Source organism: Anarrhichthys ocellatus, unplaced genomic scaffold (genome assembly GCF_004355925.1).
Source record: "Anarrhichthys ocellatus isolate YVR2014 unplaced genomic scaffold, GSC_Weel_1.0 scaffold53, whole genome shotgun sequence".
Classification (NCBI taxonomy): Eukaryota; Metazoa; Chordata; class Actinopteri; order Perciformes; family Anarhichadidae; genus Anarrhichthys; species Anarrhichthys ocellatus.
This window is the reverse complement of record NW_022280083.1, coordinates 202,147-220,154: the sequence shown is the minus strand read 5'-3', so window position 1 is coordinate 220,154 and position 18,008 is coordinate 202,147. Positions and strand designations below refer to the sequence as shown.

Below are 18,008 nucleotides of genomic sequence, written 5' to 3'. Positions count from 1 at the left end.
TTTACTTACTTTTCTTCTTGCAATGACTTCTTAATGCGTTTTGTTTGAGCTCGTTATCACATTCAGATTTCTTTTGTTTCTTTCGGAGTTGTTTTATGAGCCTGTGTGTATTTTATACTTTGTTAATCACACCTGCTAGAACTGTGATTGTTTCTATTCTTTTTTTCTCTCGTCACGTCCTCAGATGTGTGAATACCGTAATTAAAGACGATTCAGTGAATTCATTTCTAATTCAATTTAAAAACAGTTTTGATATGAAACGGGACTTTTACAGGAGAGAGGATGCAGCCCCGTTATGAGTTAATATTAATAGAGTCTGTCACTTCAATTATAATAATCATGCATCAGTGTTGAACTACAGTTCCCATCATTTTGGGGCTGTAAACAGGCATCATGTTTTCAATGTTGTTTTTTTTGCCTAGGTTTGTTTACATTTGGGCAAATTGGCACTATTGAAATTATGCCGAATTATCCATTAGCAGTTCCTGTGTTTGATGTACCCGTGGATGTACAGACAACCATCACTGGATTACTTTGATCCTGAAGAAAACTTAAAATGTGATAATTTTTAGGCAAGTTTATGGACATTTATTTGCAATGGACACGGGCAATAATGATCTCATCATGCCATGAATTATTATTTCGTCTTCCTGCCACTTGATCTTGATTTAGACCATTTGACCGCTGCCATCCTGCTGAACTGGGACCAGGCTCTGGTTTTGGCCTGGGTGATGATGCTGGTGGCGCTGGCATCGGGCTGGAGGAGAACGGGAGTTTTGGCGGCCGCCCCTAGCCAAAAAGTGGGTCGGTGACAGGAGATGGGACCGAGCCACTAACGCGTCTATTAGTGTGTATGTTTGTGTTGGCAAGAAGGAGGCGTACTGATAATCTCCAGTCTATCATCAGGTCTCACTCACTTAAGTCCCTAATGCACTTTTGGCTTCTGCTCTCACTATACACAGCCCCCGGGATCAAAGCCAGGAAAGAGTGTGTGTTTTTGTGTTTGTACAGTGCAAACTCGTCGTAGCAGAATCTGTTCCAAACCATAAAATAAGACAGGATCGTAATTCTTCAGACACACAGAAAGAGGTACTGACCTACAAATTCTGGAGTTCCAAAAATGTTTTTAAAGTCGTTGCCAAAGTCTATCTTGTGGGCCAGGCCGAAGTCAATGAGCTTGATGCGCGGGTGAGGCACCGAGCGGTTCAGCAGCATGATGTTCTCCGGCTGGAAAGGAAGGAAAAGAGAGACGGTTCAAAAGGAGGAGAGACAGGGAGGACAGTCAGAAGTAGAGACAGGAGACGTGACATTTGTATAAAAGACAAATCTCTTTACGGACGCTTTTTGTTTGAACAGCTTTTAGCATGAAGCCAACTGTGCATCGTGACCAGTTACAATGCTCACAGAGGAATTAAAAAGGACAAATGTTGAAATGTGTTGCCCATAAATGATCAAGCTAGGACACAAACTAAGTGTAATCAAGAGAGCGAGCAGCAGAGGTGGACATAAAACCAGGAATAGGCTGGCAGGAAGGAGGCGCGTCGGCCATGGAAATCTCATGCAAAACACGAGTACAAAGCTCTCGAGGAAGTGAGGGAAAGAGGAAGGACGGCAAAGATGTGCTTTAACCAAAGCCGGACATTCCTCAGGACACAATGCGTCTTTTTAGACGAAGCCATCTTCCCTCCAAACCTCGTCCTTTCAGCTCGACTGTGAGGATTTAGTTTGGGAATAAGAACAGATTGAATGTGGGCCGCAGTGGAAACAGGAGGCGCCGAGGAAATACAGACTGCAGATCAGCTCGCTGGTTTCAGTCTCTGTAAACATCGATACGCTTCTGATGAAGCTGGAACCAAGGAGAATGATATCAAACGGTTTAAGGTCTAAATAGTGGAGCAATGGAACTAAGTACATTTACTCAAGTACTGTACTCAAGTACAAATTTGAGGTACTTGTAGTTTACTTGAGTTTTTTAGTTTTACTCCACCACAATTGAGGGAAATGTCCTTTTTAATCACATCATGACCATCGTAAAATATGATCAAATCAAACAGCTCAACCGTTTATACAAGTACAGCTGAAACGATTACTTTATTCATCAGTTAGTCGATTGATAGAAAATGAAGAGGCATCTTTTACATTAATGCAGGAGTAATAATAATCCGATTATATATTATATTATAGAATAACAGTCACAGGTTTTTTTTCTCTGCATTGAGTATTTTTAATATTGAAAGTACATTTTCCAGATTATACTTAGATACTTCTACTTAAGTAATATTTTCAATGCAGGACTACTTGTAACAGAGTATTTAGTAATTGTCATTTTACTCAAGTACTGAATACTTCCTCCACAACTGCTGAAATCCTGAACAAAGTAGGAACTTAAGGGAGGCACTCTTACTGCCAGCTCAATAACCAAAAACACATTTCCTTACAGATCTCTCCACGCACGATGACACGACGGTTTGTGTAGAGCACGATTAAACAATGATACAGTTGAAGAATCAAAGTTTGGGGATTTTCCCGAGCCGGGTCTTTTTAAGTGTTTCCATTAGCAGAACAGAACTCTAAACCATTTTGGTCCTTCAGTTCCAATGCAAATTGCAGATAAGATGAGTCAGACATCGTTACTCTGCCCTGCCCAACATATCAAGCTCTTCAGTAAAATAACTTCATCGATTGTCGATATCGCCGCCTCTGTAGAACTTATCTAAATGTGTACGCTTATGGCTGCATAATACCCACATAGAAAGGCCACACAGATAGCTTTCTATAGACTATAACTATACTATAACTGACTACACATAAGAAGAAAAAAAAGGACAAGAAGTTGGGTTAGCATAGCATTTAAAGACGACGTTTGAAGCGGAATACTTCAGATATTCCGCCCCTGCTCGGCAGTGAATAACAGAGGCTGATGTGTGAAGCGGAGGCTGTAGTGGTTGGAAGAAAGCTCTGGCATTGATCACAAGTGGCCGGCTGAGCACAGAGGTCGTTATTCTCCGTAAACCTGGAGGCCGAAAGTCCTGAACTCTGTTGGATGATTTGTGATGATTGTTCCGTGAGTGGAGGAGTCCGTCCGTCTGTCTGTCTGCTTATTCTGAAGGCGCCATATGTTTAGCCATAAGTGGACAACCGATCAATGATGTTGATTGAGATCTAAGTAAAGAAACTACCACAACAATATAGTGATGTCACCATACTGGAACTTCTAACTTAAAGATACAATACCTGGAAAATTAGTGATATTTAACACCATTTCGGATTACACACAAAATAAACACAATATTGAGGTAATCAAATTTTAGATTTGTTCTAAGAAATAAATAGCTGAGTCTCAACTATTCAGTATTGATATGCATCGATACTTCCATATTTTTGATAGTACTACAACTATACACCAAATACAGAAGTAATGTGTTGTGTCCAGGGATTTGTTATGTCGGGGTGTTGGTAGTGGGGTCCGGTGGGATCCCCCCTCGTGAATGTATTTTAAAGTCTATTTTGATGCTTTTTAACTCTAAATTACATGTCTTAATCTTAGAAAAATACAAAAAGATTGATTTGTCTTTTCCCCACCTGGACCTGTGGGCTCTGTCTTTTCTCCTGAACTCTTCCCGCTGTGAGTCACTCAGTGCTGAACGTCAAACAACCCAGCGCGCGCACACACACACACTCACACACACACACACACACACACACACACACACGCTCTGTGCTATGACCTTTATTCTTTTTCCCCTCAGGAGTTTTAAACTACGCTCACTCTCTAATAAAACACAGAGAATCCTAAAACAAACAGATTAGTCTTGGTATTTTGCCTCAGATGCATTGGCTCCAAAAACACAGATACAAAGAGAAACTGATATAAAAGGAGAGGTCACAAAAGAGGCCAGCTGATGCAACAAAAAGAAAAAAAGAATCACATATTTTATATAATGCTGCAAATCCACTTCTCCAGTTGAGATGAGAACTCCTCCCGGGCAGGGGGCCGAACACAACGCTTTACTGTGACCTCTGATAACAGGAAAACAAAGAAAATATCCAACTGTGTTGTCTAAATGTAACACGACCTTTAACAAGCCGCTGTCCACAGTGTTTTCATGGAAATCTCACAATCACCAGAGGAGCGCATCTCTTCTTCTCTGAAATTGCCCAATTGTGTTTTGGTTCTCATTTGGAGGACTAATCACTTGAAAAGTCTGATTTGCATTTGTTGAATTGTCTGAAACAAAAGATCTATGAAGGACACACACATGAGTATATTGTCTATTAAAGGGTCTCACCTCAGGACTAAACACTCGTATTCATAACGTATTATATATATATATATATATATAAATAAATAAATAAATAATAATAATAATGTTGTGTTTAGTTTCTGTCGTACCTTAAGGTCAAAGTGGGCGATTTGTTTTGCGTGCAGGTAGAAGACTCCGTCCAGGATCTGCTTGAGGAACTGAGTGGCTTCCTCCTCGCTCAGCGACTCCTTCTCTGCCAGGAAGTCGAAGAGCTCGCCGCCGGCCACGCTGGACGAGGAGAGAGAGAAAGAGAGAGAGAGAGAGAGAGAGGGAATTAAAATGTGAGATCTCACCTACAAATCCCTGCTTATCAGAGCTGAGCTGATGTAATCTAATCATCCTGGTGCATTAGATCCCGACCAATTTACACATACCAATTACATTTTAACCACCGCTGTTCTCAATAAACTTCTTTCATTAAATCCCCCCCATTAAAAACAGCAAAGGGGAGACTAAGGGAAAAGGAATACACCCCGTTGTTTGAGTCAAGTTTGTTTTCTCGGAATATGTAAGCGTTTGCACCGTTACATTATTTTAATAAAAAGAAAATGAAAGTCCTGATAATCTGGGGACATATGGTAAAAATAATTGAGTATGGAAAATATTTTGGTTTTATCAGATAAAATCAACACAAGATTATGGCACAAAAACAGTAAAATATTGGAACTAAATACTGTTTTGATCCACAACATTTAATGAACAACACTGAGCCAGATCTGGCTTGTTTTTGGGCAAAAGAGATTCAACATTATATGATAGAAAAGTCTTTGGTGTCTCGGCTATCTTATCCCATCAGAATTAAATTGTATCATTTCTTATTAAATCTCCTTTATAAGCATAAAAACCAATAACAGTAGCACTTGCCAATTCCTACCAACACGTTGCCCTACATTTCATCTATCAAGATGTAGCTCATTTAATGAAAAGCATAGCGGGATTCAGCGCTTAGCACTTTAAAGGTAGTAGAGTAGAGACAAGGGAATGGAGAGAGCAGAAGGTTTATCACGGTCACAGCGTGATAACGTGAGCGAAAGCCTGCAGCGAGAGGAAGGGTGATGGAGAGAGCTGAGGAGAGAGGAAGGGAGAAGGAGGGAGCTGAGGAGAGAGGAAGGGTGACGGAGGGAGATGGAGGGAGCTGAGGAGAGAGGAAGAGAGAAAGAGGGAGCTGAGGAGAGAGGAAAAGAGAAGTAGGGAGAAAGAGGGAGCTGAGGAGAGAGGAAGGGAGAAAGAGGGAGCTGAGAAGAGAGGAAGGGAGAAAGAGGGAGCTGAGGAGAGAGGAAAAGAGAAGTAGGGAGCTGAGGAAGGGAGAAAGAGGGAGCTGAGGAGAGAGGAAGGGAGAAAGAGGGAGCTGAGGAGAGAGGAAGGGAGAAGGAGGGAGCTGAGGAGAGAGGAAGGGAGAAGGAGGGAGCTGAGGAGAGAGGAAGGGAGCAGATAACTGTAATTACAGCCACGCTTACTCAGCCGTTGAGCGTCCACTCAGCCGTACCAACATGTGTTCGTCTTACATTATATGAGGAATGTAAATTAAATGGAAAATTACTATTCAGTAGCCCATTTCACATCTTACAATTTACATCTATTTAAACACTACCATCATTTTACTGTCTTGTAACATCTGTAATGTAATTTCTTTTGACACATGCTGTGAAAAAACTAACAGTGATTAAAGCCTCCTCAAACGTATCAGCAGGAATATAAACCTGCAGATAGACACACAAACACTACTCCACCCTTTAAAGGAGGAAACACCAGAGCAGCTGCACAGCTGGGATCTCCTCCTCCTCCTCCTCCTCCTCCCATTCTATATGTTAGATGTTTATTTCATCATCTGCTTCAGTGGTTGACAGGGCGTTAACACACATTCACAGACGGGACAGAAGGTTTCTGCCTCAACATGCCACCTCTGCCTCTTCATATTCGGGTCGCTCAACGCTTACCGTCAAAGGACAGTCGCTGACACGGTTGTATTTACCCAGGGTGCAGCGGGAGGAGGAGAGGATGTGGAGGACAAAGGGAAACAACACAAAGCTAAATATTTTTAGCATCCAACATGCAACTTGTTGTTCTACCTGCTGGCATTATTATAGCACCCGACCAGCTTTGAATGCTAACTGGGAGTAGAATCAGGAACAGTGTTCTGGTATTGTAATTCATACCATGAAGTGCAACCACTTTGAAATAATTCACTTTTTCAAACTCAATTTTTGCAGGTTGGACCGTGCGGATTGGCTCTCACAACGGCCCACACAAACACATAGCAATGACATAACAATGAGAAACAAGTCGTCATGTCAGTTCCTCAGGGAGCAAATCCTATCCAACGGTGGTCAGCGGCTCAGACCGAGATCTTTGTGGGACATGAATGCATTTGGGAATCCATGAGCTACATCACCACGACAGACTGGTCAGGAAGATAAACTGCCAGGTCTCCACAGACAGAAGAACAGCAGCAATGCTTTGATCACGTACCTCACAGAACCATGTCTTTATTTAAATTCAACTTGGCACAATTAAAGAATGCAGCGTGGAAGTGAGCGATATCATGAGTGAGAGCAAAGCCTGAACGTGTGAGGTACAGTGTGTGTTGTGGAGGTGTTGGATGAAGCCAGCTGGAACAGAGGGAGAGTTTACGGACCCGTCGTTTACCGGCTTTAAGGTCCAGAAAGATCAGGTGATTCACATCACTGATGAGCCTCACACGTAAGATGTTAAGGTCCAGCAACCAAGTAAGAACATTCCCCAGCTGCTGCGAGCTTCATCGACCAACCAGCCACACGCTGCGGCTATGATCTTTACAACCTCTTGTGATTTATGAGGACTTCAATTCAGCGCAAATGTGACATAAAAACATTGACACAAGGTCATAAATAATCAAATAAAGTACAGAATAGAAGAGAACGCATTCCACTGCTCAGTGAAATGGTTCTTCTTCCAGTTAACCTTTCTTCTGGGGGGAGTGGCTCAGCATACCTGCTCTTTACAGCAGTGCAATTATTGCTGAGGTCTCTCTTTTTTTTTTTTTTAAAGCAGGTTTTTATGACCGACAGCGAAAGGGACCTCCGCAGTAAATGGACTTTTCTCTGCCACATTTTGAAGTCCACTCCTCCATCGTCTGGGTCTATTCTGCCCGCACAAAGACAAACTGATTTGATTAACTGAAAAGAAAAGATCATCGATGGATCCTCCCTAATGGGTTGAATGATACAGTTTCAGCGGCGGCATCACCCGACACTGAAACCTCTCTGCTGTAGAGCAACTGTGTTAAACTGGTTTCATTCACGTACACATTACAGCAGCTTTAAGATTCACTCATTGGGACAACGTTGATAGCATCGAGGTGCATGTTCACAGAGGTCTTACACATCACGTGAGCTCGGTTGTCAGCTGGACAGTGGACCAAACTATGTCTATTATTTTGACTGGGCATTGCAAATATGAACTCAAGCATCATTGTGCAACAGAAAAGCATATTTCTATCCACAAATGTATTCAGGTGCCTGATTGAAGGGGATATTACATGGAAATGAGATCATGTTTTTACCGTTTGAGGCTGAGATTTAGCCTCACCACAGTTGTGTACTCGTCTAATCAGGAGCCGGGTTCACGTTGATGTACAAGAACACTTGTTTTGTGTTTTTGGGGGATGAGGAAACAACAGAATAAATCTGTAAATGTACTTTGCATCAGTGATCAGCTCTACCACTTCACTGTATTGAGCTGGAACAGAGCCGTGGACTTATTGAATCACACACACGCGTGTGGTACACCGAGCGCGGACTGGTTTTGTGCTCGTTATGTCTTCCTTCTAATTCGATGGTGTGTGATCACCGGTCAGGAATGCTGTCCGGCGACAAACAGCCGTCAACATGACACTCGTCAGCGACTTGCTGAAAGGAGAGCTCCTCTTTGAGTTGTACTCTATTCTGCTTTCATGCATCTTTGTTCTGAATAAGCGTGACCGCTGGAGTATAATCACGTAAACATGAACGATCTGACCTAAACTAGTAAAACTGGTTTAACTGGTGCTTAGTGAGAGCTTTGTGCCACACGACGCCGCTAAGAGGCTACAGCTACAGTTTATAACCGACCTGGAATACTGCTTACTATGGCGACTTGTGACCACGATTAGGCAATTATTTTTGATTTGAAAAAACTAAATTTGATTTTACACATGAAGTTTAGTTCACACGTCATGAGCAGTACAACTGAAAACTGAGGGGCGCTTTCCAAAAAATAACCCTGTTGATGTCGGCACGGTTATCTCTGCTTAGACTTAAAATGTTGTTGAACTGAATCATGGGAAATGTAGGATCCAGTGTTTCTGGAGCTTGACCCATAATAGGGATTATCTGACGCTTCAACGCTTTATTAAATCTGGCTCTTGTGAGTCCCTCGACTTTAAAAGACTATAGGAAGATAGAGGTAGAAGATTTAATTCATCCTAAATAACTTTTGTAAAAAGTCTGTCTTGTATTAAGCAGAGTAAATAACGAAACCTGTTTTTCAATACCTTGCATGCAAGTCGTTTTCAGAACCTTTTTTACGACCATTTTGTAATCTCAAAGCGCCAGCTTGTGCTAAATACATTCGACTCAATGAAGAAGAAGAAGACCAGGCCACTCACAGCTCCAGGATCAGGATGACCTCTGCCTTGTTTTCAAAGACCTCGTGGAGCGTGATGATGTTGGGGTGCTGGATCTCCTTCAGGATGTTCACCTCTCGCTCGATGTCGTCCCTCGTCACCCCTCGTCGACTCGACTTGCTGCGGCGCTTCTTGATGGATTTGGCGGCGAACTCCACACCCGTGTTCCTGTGCCGACATCTCCGGACCACAGCAAACTGGCCGCTAAAGGGAGGAGGAGAAGCAAAAGATGTCGTCTAGCCTTGAAACGTCGATACGGAATAAAGAAAATCTGCCTGTAAAGATTGCTCATCAACATGTTACATCTCATTTGTTTGATCCATGTAAAAGAGGTTCTGGTTATATCATATTTTGTTACCTTTTGACAGAGCCTGGCTAGCCGTTTCCCTCGGTTTCCAGTCTTTATGCTAAGCTAAGCTAACTGGCTACAGATAGATACTTACCTTGTAGATTTTGAGAGGGAGAGTGGTATCGATATTCTCATCTAACTCTCGGCAAGAAAAGCTAATTCCTTAAAAATGTCTAACCAATCCTTTAAAACCTACAACTCTATCATAAACAAATAAGACCATCGATAAGACGGTGAGGAAATCGTGACTAACATTCATCTCATTTTTTATAAACTACACCAAAGAAACCAGGATTTGGTGACAAATAATAAAAGAGGACAACTGACACTACAAACTGACAAACTGAACAATAGACAGATGTGTGACGGAAATAGATTGGAGTGAACTGATCATTGTTGTGCTCGAGTGCTACATTCCCTCAGGGTTCACCATTGTTCACTGATGAAGCAGCCGCCCTGCTGTTGGCCGCTTCAACGCGGTAAACACGGACGTCCGAGCCAAAAGGAGTGGGCGGGATAATAAGGGAATACAACTGTTGTTCAGAAACAGCTTTAATTAATAACTGCTTGGTCATGCACCGACGCCGCTTGATACAGAAATAGCAACAGAAGCTGAGTAAAGGCACGAGTATGTATTCAGCGACATCAGGGCGGCATCAGGGCAACCTGTCGAAGTGTTTACCGCAACATCAAAACTCAATTCCTCTGCAACATGTATCTAAAATGATAATCCACGTGGGTCATAATTTACAGGAGACCTAATTACTATCTGCAGTGGAAAAAGGAGAGTGTTCGTGCGTCTCTACGCTGCGACAAAACAACACCTGCCCTCAGCGATGCCTCATATTCAGTGTGTGAGTTCTATCCAGCAGCCTGAAGAGAATCACAGCTCAGCACAACACACAGCTGACAAACATCCACGAGGTGATCCTACACACAACTATTAGAAAATGCATCATTCACTATAAAATCAGTTCCATAAATCACGTCAGTCTTAGAATATTAGTATTACGTAAGGTAAGATCTACATCTGGGTAGAAACAGTTGAAAAGCCTAAAAGTTGACAGGATTGAGCGTTTTTCTGGTTGCTGTGTTTTATTTGATGTATCGGCTGCAGAAGTACCTGAATCTGCATCTCCATCAATCTTATTTGGATCCCAATTAGAACCATCAGCTCTCTCACCTGCCCAGGTGTTGCTTCCCAGCAGGACTATACTGTATATGTTACAGTATCAACAGGCTGCAGCAGAAGATGTCCTAGTTAAGTGGATATGTGTACAGCCTTTATAGACTTTTACTTTCTTTGCACTCATGTGGTGAGTCTGAGCGACATTTTAGCTAAATTCTCTATGTATACACAACACAGGAGCTGTGTCGGAAAGTCCGTCATCATGCTACGATGCAGCGTTGTTATTGAACGCTGCCATCCAACAGGATAACGCTGACTCCACTGTCACGGCCAGAAAAACCACTCGGGGAAGCGAGGACACTTGGCTGAGGGGCTGTTGACGCCTCCGCCGATTGTGCCTCCTCACGGCCCTGGCAATCATTTAGCACTTAGTGTACCAAACACCCGCAGAGGGAGGAAGAGAACAAGGGAGTAGGGGGTGAGAGAAAACGAGAAACAGAATGTGGCGCACTCTCTCATTTTTTTTAAAATTTCCATCCAAGCTCAGATTTTCACACAGATTTACAGCTTGAAGGCAAAAGCTTCCACTGCCTTGGCAAAAAAAAAAAGAAAGAAATTAAAAAGAATGGCCGCAATAAAGCGAGATCTCTGCGCCGTCATCTGACTCCCACAGTCCTGCCAAGACGAGAGTGCACAGTTGTCAGGAAGCAGTTCAGTAATTTAGCTATATGTTCCAACTCTAATCCTCTCTCTACAGTCGCCCAATATTTGATGAGTAAATGCAGGATCCAGACGACAACACGGGCAGCTGCAGAGGAGCTTTAAAGCAGAAGAGAAATAAAGGCCTCGGGGAGAGTATCAGTAACAACAACGTCACCCTGCTCTCTGACCCGTGACTGTGGACCGTCCCCTTGGGCTGATCAGCGGGGTCTGAGGCCACGTCCTTGTTCATGTGGATACATCTGAAACTGCATCCGCACTTTAACACTTCCAGGTGATTGTGAAAGGTTGCTGCTCCCACTGGGGCTGTAATAATTAGTCGATTAAATGACTCAAGTCATTTTTCAAGCAATAAAGCAAGAGATGTGATGGTTAGAGATCCTTAAACGTGAGGATTTGCAGCTTTTCTTTGTCGTATATCTGGTAAATGAAACCTCTTTGAGGTTTGGACTGTTGCTCAGACTAAACAAACAGTTTGAAGACTTTAGACTCTGGGAATCTTTATATTTTTGGACATTTCATAGACTAAACAATTGATGGGTAAAATAATCTGCAGATGAGTCAACGCTGAGAACAATCATTGATATGGCATAGCAGGCGAATTCAATACTTGTCACTTCAATCACTGACACTTGCGTTGCACAACTGGCTATACTGATGCACACAATAAGCAAATACAGATGGATTTGGAGGCCTCAAAAAGCCACATCGGTCAAAAGTATAGACAGTCTTATTTCCAATCTACATATCTAGGTGAGAAAAACTGTCTTTTCATCTACTTTGACAACAGAAGATTAGTGTGGATATGATGGGAAAAACCAAGCAAAACAGTTAAAAATGTTTTACATAACCCTCTAGATATCGTCAGAGCATCATATTATAATCAACCACGTTAAAGTGACATATTTTGAAGGGAAGTAATCTGATTGCGATGGTTGGAGAATTGTTTGCTGACGAACTGAACTACCGATTAGCTAAAGGGAATGATGTCTCTTTGAGGAAGTAACTGAACCAGAGACACGAAGCAGACACTGAGAAGAGGAAGAGAGAGCCGAGGACGAGTGCTTTCTCATGCTAATGACACTCCCACCCCCATTCAGGGATGGCTTCACCCTTTTGTGATCCCCACCTGTCAGTCAGGCCTCCATCGTGTCGACACAAGGGACAGAAACATCAGGATTTAATCTGAGTAAAGGGCCGTTGTTCACACTGTGTGTATGTAATATTATATGCAGACACACAGGACTCTACAATCTGTATTCAAATGACTGAGCACAAGTGAGTGAACTCTGCACACTATCATACCTCTAAGGATAATTGCTTTAGCTGCAAATGGGAAGCTGTAAAGGTCAAGTTTAGCCCAGGCGGCAAACTCCGGTTCTGTTGAGTGAAGCCAATGTGTCTTAAAACCTGCATTCTCTCTAATGTCCACCAGGGGGCGACTCCTCTGGCTGTATAGAAGTCTATGAGAAAATGACTCTACTTCTCTCTTGATTTATTACCTCAGTAAACATTGTAAACATGAGTTTATGGTCTCAATCTCTAGTTTCAAGTCTTCTTCAATATAGCATGATGTTCATTTAGTAAATTATGGTCCATTTAGAGTCAAACAGACCATAAAGCAGGGTAGGCTTCAAAACGGCGGTCCACAAACCAACGGGTGACGTCACGATGACCACGTCCATTTCTTATATACAGTCTGTGGTTTACACAGCTACGGTGATGAGAATGCTTATGTTATGGCTAATGATTAAATGTTTGGCCTACAAGTTCATGTCTCTTTTTTAGACAAACAGACATCCAGGTAAACAGAAAGTAAACCGTTCCAACAGCTGAAACATACATCTTCATGTGGAACTGGAAACGTAGGAAAGAAAAACACTCTGTTGTCATCTGATGGTCCTGAAACACCAGCAGCAAGAGAGCAGAAGCCCAAGAAAAACAAGCAGAGCATCCTTCAGCATTGGTGTGCTGTCAAAGTGTCCGCTGCTGAACGTTCATGCAGAGGAAAAGTGTAATCTGTGAAGCCGTGGGACTTTGGGTGTGAAAATACTGTTGAGGGTGAAAAAGGAGAACAGAACTCATTTCCTGTTCTTGATTATACACCATCTGTGCACTTTTTGAAGACATCCTGTGACACTTCTGATGTTTTTCTTTCCTCCCGTCAATGCAGCACTCTTGAATCCTCATGGTGGTTGTATTCACAGGGAAACAAACAATACACAATACATGTACCATGATGCGCTAGGATTGAAAGGAAACGTCTGGAAAAACAGCAAAAAGCCATGTTGTGTAAGAAATGAGACTTTCTGAAACGTTCTACGTACAACCAAAAAACAACCATTACAGACACTCTTTTGTAAGGGCTCTTATGCTGCCTTGAGTGGAGCCTTGTGCATGCAAATTCAAGCCAATCCACACAATACACTGAGAGGTTCACTGTTCAATGCAACTATATCTTGCCATCAGTTAAGAGTTTTATGTGTTGCCATGGCGGTGCCCAGCTTTTTTTTTTTTACATATACAAATAATTTTTTGCTCCACGAATCTCTGAATTCAGGTCACATCGATGTTTTCTACATTTCCCTGAAAGTCTGCAGGAATAATAACTTTATAGAGCAAACTCCTGCTCCACCAGACCGCTCTCACAAAGACTGCAGTGAAGCACAACAGTAACTCTAGAGGAGGAGGAGAGACGTACGATAATTACTTCTACTTGTAGTCAGTTTTTCCAAGGCTGGAAGGGGACTTTTCAATGGTGTGACTGATAATAGAATAATTAATGCATGAGGAGGTTTTGACAGCACGTAATGGCACTATTGTTCAAAATGCAGCTCAGGAAATTCAAATCAAGATGTAGAAGTGAAGACGGACTAATGGCAAACGTCAGCACGAGAATGCATCGACGTGCTGACGATGTGCATTTTTCTGCAAATTGCTATGAACTGCAGATAATTTGTTGGTAAATGCCATCAGCATAGCAGAGGAATTAGTGTGTTTGCGTAGGTTTCCTACATATGCTCTGGCGCGGCACCAAAACATGTATCCCCCCCCCCCTCCCCGGGTGCTGTGATTTTCTGGGGGGTGGGGGTTGCATCAGGAAGAGCATCCAAATCAAATATGTGGATCATAAAACTAGACTTCCATACCGGATCGTTCTAGGTTACCAACTACATGGAACAAGATTATCCGCTGTGGCAACCCTTAACAGGAAGAGCCGACAGAAGAAGATCGTAGTGAATTAGCATAAGTCAACGTATGAAGTGGTTGAGACGAAATGTGACAAATATATACTTGTTCAACCTCTTCAGGAGAAGTAATCTGCCACATATCATGACAATAAAACTAAAAAGATGGGAAAGATTGCCAGTCACCAATATAAGCACACAGAGACTACGCTAGCATAACAACTAGCGTGATGGCATGTAGCCTGTGGGAATCAACCTCCACACCTCTGTTATCTGCTCTCCCACTGTACGCACATGAAGAGAGGGGACAGCGAGCCCACCCTGCTGTGAACAACACCAGCTGCACACACATACAAACAAGGGGAAACATGGCAGCGGTTCAACGGAGCTCTCCTCCCTCGGTGAGGTAGTGGAGGGAAACCAAAACCCAAAGGCTGCCTCTGTCTGAGAGCCAGAGACTCCGCTCTTAAGAATACAGCTGAGAGCTATACGCTAGCAGGAGTTAATGTGGGGGATAGGATAGACCCCTCATGGTTATTGTTTACCTGCTAGCAGAGGCTAGCTGGGAACTCCCTCTCATCCTCCAGGGATGTGGAGGGACAGCACTGACTTGCACCAACGCTGCTGCGCAATCGCAATGATGGAGGCAGAAATAATGAGCAGGCAGAGAAGAAAAACGCCTTCCTGGGAATCACTGACAAACAGAGGTAGGGGGGATGTTTTTCAAGAGCAGCCCCCCAATAGTCTGCAGGATCAAATTGCTGCATTCCCTTTGTAGTGCTTAAAGCACAAACAAGGCTTCCTACTTTTGGCCTACTTGTTTCTGTAAAGCGACTGGAGGAGAGGGGATGACTGGGAGCTGGTTGGGAAAGCAGAGGAGAGGTTTGTTTGCGTCTACCGGAGCTGTGTGACAATGCCTTGGAGAGCGCTGCATTACCCAACGCTGTGTTTATCTGTGGAAATATACGGCGGCGGTAAACAGATTTATTGCTGCATGCTTCTCTTAACCCTGATAAACGAGACAGTTCAGGTTTACTTCATACAGTCCCGCCTGTTGAATGTACACACACATGGGAGCACAGTTGCGTATACAAAGTAAAACAGACCTGCTCTGTCAATTCACATGCAAATAGCCACACAGAGGCCGGGGCCGAACGCGTCGGTCGAGCCGCTGCAAACACGGCAAATTAGATTTCATGTCTGCTAAAGTGTTGCTTCAAAGCTCCAGCCGTACAAAGGCCCCGATTATACCTGGAAACACCTTTAAAAGACTTCTTCACACTGCAGATGTTGGATCAAGCGACTTATTACAAGTCACTTTGGACGATAGCAGTCGCTAAATGAACGCAATGCAAAGAAACGATAAGGAGAATAACTGATTAGTCAATCGGTAGAACATTGTTTTATTTTTCAAGCACAAATGCCAAAGATTTGCTGCGTTTCTCTATAATATGAGAGTTAAGTCATCGTTGGGTTTTGGACTGTTGGCTGTTCGTAGACTTTCCCTCAGGCTTTAGGTAATACTGATGGACTTTACCACTGTTTTCTGATCATTTTAAAGACCAAATGATTAAGGTAACGTTGAGGTGTGTTATCAGGGTGCAACAAATAAGAGCTGCGGTAGACTTGTGTCCACTCAGTAAGACTGACCGCTGGACACTAGTGAGCTGCAAGCGAGCGCCGCCTCTCCGGGATGATTGATGCTAGTTAGAGGTCTCTGCTCTGACTGGGAGTCTGGCCTCGTGGAGAAGGAACAATGTTCAGCGGTAATGAGCAGCAGAAAAGGCCCTGGAAACAGAAACCAGGGAGGTGGGAGAAGACTAATACAGTCTGGGTAGGACAAGCAGCTGTCGATCTCTTCTACAATACTACCGCCTCTTTATCTTTTACTGTGCAAACCCCCGGGGGAAACAAAGACACGGCTCTTTTACAGTGTCAGAACTGCTGATGGATCATTTCAAGATAAGAAATCAAAAGATCGAGAACAGGAAAACAACCTTTAGGGAGATAGGAATCAAGTTGTTCCTGAGGATCGGATCATCTCTACCTGGAAGTTAACTTGCAAAATACGGACGCAACGGATCTTGTTTTAGACGTTTTTGTTTCTTGTAAAACAGGTTGAGAGGAACTTTAACTTAATGTCATAAAGCACTGATTGATAATCAGTGCGTTTACAGCGGCTTATCGTTTCCTTTCACACTCAAGTATCGAGGAAGCATTCGCTTACTGCACCAGGTAGCACCGATTATGACGACTCAAGTAGATAATAGATAACTATGGCTCCTCTGTAACTGTTGGGTTGGGATCACTCAGCACTTTGGGTCGAGACATTACGACTTATTATCTATTTCTCCAGCCCACCAACACAAAATATTGATGCCAATATTCATTCAATGGCAATCAAGCCAAGACAAACAAGTCAAGGGATATATCAGTTCTTGTTGATGTGAGCCAGATCTATATGAATTCCTCATCATATTTTTTTTAGCTTCACAAGTAGACACGGGGTTGTGTTGAGAAGGCAGCTTCCTCGGTGACGATGAGGTGATAACAAGCTCAGTGTGAAGTTCAAGTCACCAACGCAGGGTGTCTGGCACAGCTTGGGCTGACAGCAGCTGAAGATGACACACACACACACACACACACACACACACACACACACACACACACACACACACACACACACACCCTGCCTAGAAAATCTGCCCCCCCCCCCCCCCACTGGAGAGTTAATTTCAGCACATGCTTCAGCTAGCTTTAGGATCTCCTTGATATCAGTGTGCATGTGCATTGCTGATGCTAAAGCTGGTATTTGTCTTCCAGCCAGCAGACGGTGCGTGACCAAGCCTTCATTAAGAAAGTCCAGGCTTCTCCTTGTCTGGACAGCATTAGGTGTAAATCATTTACTGCAGAATAATCCAGTGTGTGAGTGATTCCTTTGAGACTGGGCTGGGAAAGGAAGGTAAGATAGTGTAATCTTTGCCCTCAATCCTGCCATAATCCATCTATACATTACAGCCTCTTAAATACAGACTACACTCGTGGGAGTGTAATGTATGTACATCATGACATTTAACCCCCCCTTTAACCGCCCCCTCACAATGTACAAAGATAACATAAAAGCCCTGCTTGCAACAGACCGTCTGTGTCATTTAAACACATCCTTTTTCTTGCGTCATGATAAACATCTTCGCTTTAAACAGCTGCTCCCAACAGTTATAGAGGCTGTGGAAGCAACAAGTAAACCTGCTAGTAACCACATCAGCATGCCACTGTCATTTCATTGATGAGAGCCGACTCACTGCTGGCTCTAAAGACAGACTCTTAGTACAACAACAACACAATGAGATTGGTTGCTGAGAGGAAACCCTGCTCATCCTTTCAATCATTAACTCCTCTCCATCACATCAAAATCAACGACCGTTCAGTTCCGTAAATCTTCCTCGTACCAAGAGAATGTGAAAACAATTAGTCTAGACTAAATGTCAAACTAGACCGCACAAAAACCACATAATGGTGTGAATACAAATTCACATTTAAGCATTTAATTATGTTATTATCGATTTTTCCTTCAGACAATCTGTACAACACAAACTAATGCTACCACTACAGAGCATATAATTAATATACCGCACTGCATGACCTTGATGTGATTAATCACTTATTCTACATCATG

General features: G+C 43.0%; 1 protein-coding gene across 2 annotated transcripts in view; it reads right to left on the bottom strand.

Annotated features, from left to right (window-relative positions):
- dapk1 (death-associated protein kinase 1) overlaps positions 1-18,008 on the bottom strand; it is a 65,648-nt gene that overhangs the window by 31,128 nt on the left and 16,512 nt on the right. For both annotated transcript variants that reach the window (XR_004213577.1, XM_031870488.1), the window contains exons 3-5: positions 8,929-9,150; positions 4,394-4,532; positions 1,098-1,227 (exon numbers count right to left, since the gene is read on the bottom strand). Coding sequence is in view for 1 of the 2 variants with exons in the window: in XM_031870488.1 (XP_031726348.1) it covers positions 1,098-1,227; positions 4,394-4,532; positions 8,929-9,150 (491 nt within the window). In the remaining variant the exon portion in view is untranslated. The remainder of the gene's footprint in view (positions 1-1,097; positions 1,228-4,393; positions 4,533-8,928; positions 9,151-18,008) is intronic.